Source organism: Bombyx mandarina, chromosome 25, assembly GCF_030267445.1.
Source record: "Bombyx mandarina strain Sakado chromosome 25, ASM3026744v2".
Lineage (NCBI taxonomy): Eukaryota > Metazoa > Arthropoda > Insecta > Lepidoptera > Bombycidae > Bombyx > Bombyx mandarina.
Window position 1 is genome coordinate 7,819,356 of NC_143231.1, and position 8,036 is coordinate 7,827,391.

Sequence of the window (8,036 nt, forward strand, 5' to 3'; positions counted from 1 at the left end):
CTATTAAGTGTCTGACGACTAATCAGAAGGAATACGGGTAGGTAGCACAATCCTGCCTGTATCTGTCGCGAAGCAGTAATAATATGTTAAAAAACTTAAAAAAATTATTAACCTTAAGATGTTACTATACAGATAACGATTTTTTAAATAATAAATCATTATGTTAATTTTAAATTCACTTCTTTCTGTTCTTTGTTTTCGTTTTATGACATAAATAACTAATTCTTATACAATTAATTTATTTTATTGTTTGGTATTTTAATTAATCAATATATTTACTGACTGCATTTAATGTAAATATTTTAGAATAATATTTGCACGCCGGCCTGGTAGAAACACGCTGTTCTATAAAATAACTTTGTAAGCCGTGTTTTAGCTATTAGCTAAGTTTGATTTGATTTGATTTTCCAATTTGAGACAGACGTTGTACAGTGAGGTTAAAAATTTGACTTCATATCTTTATCTGGGTGATGGAATCAACGCTATTATGTCTCCGGATTTCGATAACGAATTTATGCTAAGCGAGCCGTGAACTTGTTAATCCATTGAACGCGATAAAAATAATTCAAAAAACCTCTGCTAATTACGATCAAATTATTATCCACACAAAAAACTTATTAAGTGCAGATAAAGTCTTTTTGTGTCAGTTCGTTCGAAAACTAAATTAGAAGAACAAAGGTAGGTAGGTACACCATTTACGGGCCGATGACAGAGACTTTACTTCGCCAACAAAAACTAATAAACGATAAGAAAAAGGAACTTTCCCTTTTGGGGTATGGGCTCGAACGGAGCGCTGATCACGTTTTTTGTTCCCAAAACGATTTTATCAAATTAGTCCTCTTTTAATGTTAGTTCCTCTAGATAAAGACAGTAAATTCGTTTTATATTTGTAATTCAAATATAATTTTAAGGCTTATTCTATTAATCTATAGATAGGCAGACTCATCTTTTTATTCGCATTCATTGGCTGATTTCAGGATTCGAAAATTGTACTACCACCAGGAAGTCTTGTGAGCCCATCCAACACCACACCACAGGTACCACCACCTTACTTATTTCTGCCGTGAAGCAGTAATGCGTTTCGGTTTGAAGGGTGGGGCAGCCGCTGTACTGTAGAAAACTCCTAACCCCATTTTCCAAGTGCTTTCCACCTGAGCTATGAGCTTGTCCACCCATCTAAGAAAAAAAAACAAAAAGAAAAAAACAGACCTTAGAACTCATGTCTAAGGGTGATTTCATTCATGACTAAGGGTGAGGCGGCATTTACGCTCTACATGTCTATGAGCTTTGGTGGCAACTTAACACCAGCTAGATCGTGAGATCGTCCACTCAACTAGTACGCTCATTTTGAGAACCAAGTCTCAATATTTTTGGTACAACAGCTACTCCGCTACTCCCAAACCGAGAGCTCGTCCTACCATCTAAAGCTAAAAATATCTCAATCATTCTATTAATTTTCAAATGGTTGCACCACTTTTCAAACTGGTATATATAATTTTGGAATAGAAATAAGTAGGTTCGTGGTACGTGATCCGTCAGTCGTGCTCCTTATACGTGAGGATCGTGACAACGCCCATCTTTAACTTTTTTCCTCACGATGCTGTGCCGTCTTATCTTGTCTTCGGCTACTCGAAGAGCATCGTGGATGGTAGAATCAAGAGTGGTGAGGATCTGACGCTTTTTTTTTTCTTCCAATTAGCAACTACGTGTCTGTACCACAAATTACACAAATGTTAAATGCACAATTGAATTTTTTTTATTGCCCTTGTAGGCAGACGAGCATACGGCCTACCTGATGGTCGCCCATGGACTTCAGCAATGCCAGGGGCAGAGCCAAGCCGCTGCCTACCGCTTAATACTCGCCACAGGCCTCGTTTGAAGAAGAACATGTCATAGCGCTCGGGAAACACGAATTAAATTTCGATATGAATTTTAAAAGCAATCCTGTTCGTAGTGGAGAAAATTCGAAAGATATTTTCAGTAGGTACCTACCACGTTAGAAATGTCGGATGCACCCAAACAATGCGGGCAGCGAGTGAGATAACTATGATAAATGACCTTCCTGACGCGCCCGGTCCGGTAGCGCGGATCGATTGTATCGATAAAAATATTCACTTCATACATCACTGGAGTTCGTTTAATGTAACTATGTGTTAAGTGCATTATAATAATTACGTGTTTGAGTATTTTATTAATCAATAGCGGCCCACTCCGGCTCGGCTCGGGTGTTTAACAAAAATTTCAACGATATTTGACGTTGTTTTATTTTTTTAAATAAAAGAACACTTATTGCAGCATAACTACATTAGTTAGACATATGCTGTTGCGACAATTTTTGTAATTAATAATGTTTTCTACAAAGTCGCAGTACATTATTTTATTCTATCAATAGTTTTCGCAGGGCACGCGATGTATAGATTATTTTAGGTAATTTTTTTACATCTTGGGTTACATTTTTGGAGATTTAGTAAAGATTCCTAACTTTTTTCAAAAAAGATTATAGCCTATATTACTCGGGAATAGTGTAGCTTCCAAACAGTAATAGAGTTTTTCAAATCGGTTAAGTAGTTTGGGAGCTTATTCAATACAAACAAACAAATCTTTCCTACTTATAATATTAGTATAGACTAGTATAGATATAGATTTATATTAAAGCCATACAATACATATCTAGTAAGATTAAAAATTATATGCAAGACTTATGTAAAACATTAGGATAACAGACCAATAAAATGACGTAGAACTTTTCAACGAGCGAGAACTTCTTAAAACAAGACTTACGGAGGATGCTCAGTGGTAGGCAGCAGTTTGGCTATGACATTGACATTGTTGATGTCCATCAGGGATGGTAACCAATCACCACTAGGTGGGTCGTATGCTCGTCTCCCTCCCTACAAGGGCAATAATAAAACAAATAAAAAGATAAAAAAAATATATCTTATTGGAAGACCCTTTATTTTAAAGATGATCGAAATGCGTGTATTTATTAAGAACAAAACTTATCTCTTGAACGACCGCTCTATAGTCACAGTGAGGTCAATGACCTTAATGAGCATTCTATTTTTTGTCTGGCACCACAAGTTTTAAAAGATCTACTTTTAAAAGATCTACTTTTAAAAGAACTAGATAGTATTAAAAGAAGAGAACCAATTTCTAAACACAAATATTGGCTTACATGGCTGAGCTATTACTAGCGAGTGCTTTTATTATAGCTGGGTCATACACATACATAAGTTCAGGGTGTATGTTGTTTAAAAAGAATGGATTTTATTCAAATTAAATTATATCGGGACATGAATTACAGTTACCATTTTAAATACAAATGATAATCAAGCAAAAAATTATTAAATTACCTTTGTAACTTATTTTTTAGTTTCCTATTATCCCTTTCTGTGGACTGTTCGCAAAGGCAGTTGCTACATTTCGATATCATTTATTGTTGTTTGGTGAGAGTTATCGTATAATAAAACGCAAATATATCTTTAGTATATATGTCAAATATTTAAAAATATGCATATAATTATTATAAATAGATTAATTTATAATAAAATTTTAAATAAACATTTAGTTACACGCAACCGCATCACTTCTGTGGACTTAAAATTTCGCCAAAAAAATCAATATCTACTAAAAGTACTACTCATCACGTTTTTTTTATACTGGCCACATTATAAAGCTAGCATTGGCCATTTTGGATACAGCTACTGAGCGTTGGCGATCGTTCGGAATATTTTTTATAAATTCAGTGGTGATTTCGTAAAAGATCGGTAGAACTTTTCTGTTCCTGATATATTTCGGTAAGTAATTATTGATTTCAACAATTATCACGTAGCCGTATGGCCGTTCATGGAGTAATTTCGGAAATGTTTGTGTCTTATTTTCTAACCTTAAAAACTAAAAGAGCATTGTGATTTTTTTATTGAATGTCCTTTCTGTGGACCCCTTTTATGTGGACTTGAATGTCCACGCGAAAGACAATGTCTGCAGAAAATATCACATTATTGATTTCAAAACTAAAACACTGTCTTACTTATCTCTTAACTAGATGACGTTGACTCCTTTGGTCGTGCATGCTATTAAATCTACATAACATGAATTTTAAAAGAGGTTGTCTTGTATTTTGGCCAATGCCTACACGAAAGAAAGTGTCCACAGAAAATCGTTCTTAAGTTTTCCAACTGATTCAGCAGCTTGTTTGTAAACGTGAACAATGTGCATTGTGTATCATCGGTAGCCGATTTATATCCCCTGCTAGACCTCTGCTCCAAGACACGCTTCTTGCGTATAAACTAAAAGGGTTTGGCTTATTTGTATCTATTGCATGGTATGGTAGGTAGAAGTAAATATAGTTTAATTTGTTCCAGCTACATGATGCCACGTTCAAGTAGATCTAGGTTACAACTGAGTGAAGAACAAAAGAAAAAACGTAGGCGTGAGCAAAAAAAACTAAGTATGCGCAGAGCTAGATCAAAGTTAGATTCTGTTGCTCTTGAAGAAAGACGCAAAAAGGACCGAGAAAGGTATCATCGTAAAAAAGAAGAGGGGCTGATTAAGACCATTAAAAACTTGAAACCCCGAGACCAGCGACAATTACGGAAAATGTGGCGAGAGAAAGCAAAACTTAGACGTGAGAAAGAGAAAATAAAAAGAACGACTGAGCAAATGTTACACGAAAATACACCCCCTTCAAGTCCACAACCATCATCTTCAAGTTCATCTTTTTCACGAATTCGGTCAGGAAAAGCAGTAGCTGCACGGAATAAACGAAGATTGAAGGCTAAAAATGAATATTTAATAAATAGATTAATTGTTTTAGAACGAAAGCTAGCTAAATACAGAATGCGTCTACACAGAATTAAAAAAGGACAGAAACGAGGTAGCACTGTACTAATCAAACGAAAAATACATGACTTTTTTATTGACGATGAGCATAGTAGACTCACAGCAGGCAAAAAAGAGACTATCACACGACGTAAAGTAAAAAAGCAAATACGTCTGTTGAATGACACAATTCTCAATCTACACAAGATATTTAACAATAAGACGGGTTTAAACATATCATATGAGACATTTCGTAGACATCGTCCTTTTTGGGTGATATTTCCTAAAACAACTTCTAGAAATACCTGTTTGTGTCGTCAACATGCCAATAACGATTACATTGCTAGCGCTCTACATCAAGCTAAGATAATATCATTTTCTAACGCCACTGATGTTGCCAGGTCGCTTTGCTGTGATAACATTCTGAGGGTTTCTTGTCTTGAACGAACATGTACCCTATGTTTTGAAAAAACTTTGGACTATACGGTCATCAATGGGAATGACACGATTCTTTACCAAAGATGGGTCACTAAGAAAGTGCCCCAAATAATTAAAGGCAATGAAAAATTATGTCAAAAAACACTCAAAGAATGCGTCAGAACTTCTCATCAATTACTTGTTAATAAATTTAATATAAGTTTGTCGACATTTATGCAACATCTTGCAAATATAATGAACCAATACAAGGCTATTCGATATATTAAACAAAACTTATCGCCATCACAAAGTTTACTGCATATTGATTTTTCAGAAAATTATTCCTGCAAATATGGATCAGAAGTTCAGTCAGCCCACTTTGGTGGATCCAAATCACAACTCTCGTTACACACTTGCGTTTATTATTCTGTTGATATATAGTTGATATATTTTATCAAGGACGGGTACCCCCAGACCAGTATCTTCTATTGGTACTGCATCAGCGTCAACCGTCACTGGACCAAGAACACCATCTCCGCTCGAATCGTTTTTAAACACACCGTCTCCTGAATTAACAACGAGAATAGTCCGTCAACCACTAACCCCACGGAAGCAAAATATAGTATATACTGACTCAGATGACTCAGCAACCCCCAAAAAATCCAGATTCCATACATTCTTTGATACCAGCGACACGGAGGACTCAATTCCATCCCCAAAAAAAGTTAAGTGTCAGTCGCTTTTTGATTATAGCGATGAAGAAAATTTTTAAAGTGTTTTTTATTTTAATATTAATAAACTACTGTTTAGACATAAGTATATTTTTTCAATTTTGATTCTTTTCTGTACGAGTCTGTCCCTTCTGTGGTCAAGAAAAAAATTAAAAACCCTCTATTTCATCAAAACCTGAAAAACGATCTCGTTTTATATTATAATTTAGATACTATGATTAATAACTAATAAATGAAACTGATTTTGTAAAAATACGAACGATGTTCTTTTTTCCAAAAATTTTACCTTGTTTTGTGTATGACCCAGCTACAACTATTTTGATGGTTACTCTGGATTTTACACCACTACGTGTATACCGGGAAAGCAATGTATAGGAAACAATTAACTGGTCTTTGGAACGGAAGTAAGTCTAAAATTAGATGCACGCGATAATACGGAGATAAATCAAGATCTTGATAGAATAGAAGATATTTAGAATAGAATATTAGGTAGAACTAAGTCTTTGACAAGATTGAACTCATAATTACAAACTAATTACATCCCTGCATCGTACATCCCCACTAAGAATGGCAGAAATAATTTTCAACACCTAAAGAAAATGTTTTAATTTGGTACACTGATGATTTATCTTACCCATTCGGATTCAAAAAGGTGTTGGAAACTGTACATCACATTGTATAAGTTTAACGGTCTAGCAAGGCCCAGAATTTAATCACTTTTAATCACACACAAGCACAGGTTTTTAAAAAAACTTGCCCAAAAAATTCTAACTTTAAAACGAATAAGTGGTTATTTCAACGTAAGATCTTATTTGCCCATCGTAACTGAATGACTTGAAACACGAAGGACACCCTAAAATGGGCATATTAGATAAAACATTAACGCTAATACGCTCACCCTTTTAGCGGAACAAGGGCAACAAAGTATATGTTCCGAATCGACAGTAAGAAGCTGCAGGTCGGCCATAAACGTCGAATCAGGGTGATATAAGGTCGACAAACGACTCCAGTACTCGATTTACTATGAACAAAGAAAACGGTTTTCTCCTGCTTTTCTTTTGTGGGTAGCCGGCGACAGCTCCCACTCTATTAGGGAGCCATTCATTCGCTCAAATGAGCCGCTAAATTTATCGTTCCTTCATTACAATTAATAATCTGTTTTAAAGTTACGACGCCTTTTAAATGCAGTCGCGATATTGTGAGCCGTCGACGAGCAATTAGCGACTGAGCTTTCGTTCTGATTTCACGGGAAAATGGATTCTCGTGAATTCATCGGGGTATATAGGGCAGTAGGGTATTAAAAAAATTTTTTTGTCGATCTTCAGTGATTTTAGTAAAGTTTCATCGGCAACAATTCCTGTATCTATGTGTAATTTTATCGAATTTATTTCCAATCAGGACAATGAAAGATAACGACTATATAAAAGGGTTTGCCTTAATAATATTTTAGAATTTCATGATTTGAAAATTCTTAAATCATTTTATATTTATCTGTTTGCGGACATACATAAAACTAATCACAAGATGTCAAGTCAATTAATACCTTAAATAATATTTAAGAGTCCTGTTTTGAATTGAGTATGCGGCATATGCGGCACGTATTTCAGCTATTGAATAGCACGACACACATTAAAACGTTATTTATGGGGAAACTTGGTTGTGTTCGCAACTATTCCAAGTAACCGGTAACTACTCGTTCGCCTACAATAAGCAGCCTGCCACATTTCAAACAAAAAGCGTATAAAAATTTGTAAGCCACAGGCCACTATACACCTGCGTTCACAGTAAATAATGAAATATAGCATTACTATAATAGAAAAGTCTACCAATTTAAATTGTAACCTACCTAAACCGCACTATAGTACACCGCAACATACCTGCTATATTTTTATATTTTCCGGAATTTTTGTAAATTAAACGGTTGTCTGGAAGAGATCGCTTTTAGCGACAAGACCGCCTATTGTACAAATGTATCTGCTTTTTGATTGTTTTTTGAATGTAAATTGTGTTTTGGTGTGCAATAAAGTGTATTTTTTTTTTTAATTTTTTTTATTGCCCTTGTAGGCA

At 35.0% G+C, this 8,036-nt stretch overlaps 1 protein-coding gene across 1 annotated transcript; it reads left to right on the top strand.

Annotated features, from left to right (window-relative positions):
- The first annotated feature begins 3,513 nt into the window (after positions 1 to 3,513).
- LOC149499865 (uncharacterized) lies at positions 3,514 to 6,229 on the top strand. The gene is made up of 2 exons (XM_089738331.1): positions 3,514 to 3,797; positions 4,365 to 6,229. Exon 2 carries the CDS (start codon positions 4,369 to 4,371, stop codon positions 5,677 to 5,679), a length of 1,311 nt encoding a protein of 436 aa, XP_089594457.1. The 5' UTR covers positions 3,514 to 3,797; positions 4,365 to 4,368; the 3' UTR covers positions 5,680 to 6,229.
- The last annotated feature ends 1,807 nt before the right edge of the window (positions 6,230 to 8,036 follow it).

What these genes read in the sequence shown, in the direction of transcription:
- LOC149499865 (XM_089738331.1), top strand. Translation starts at nt 4,369, where the DNA reads ATGATGCCACGTTCAAGTAGATCTAGGTTACAACTGAGTGAAGAACAA.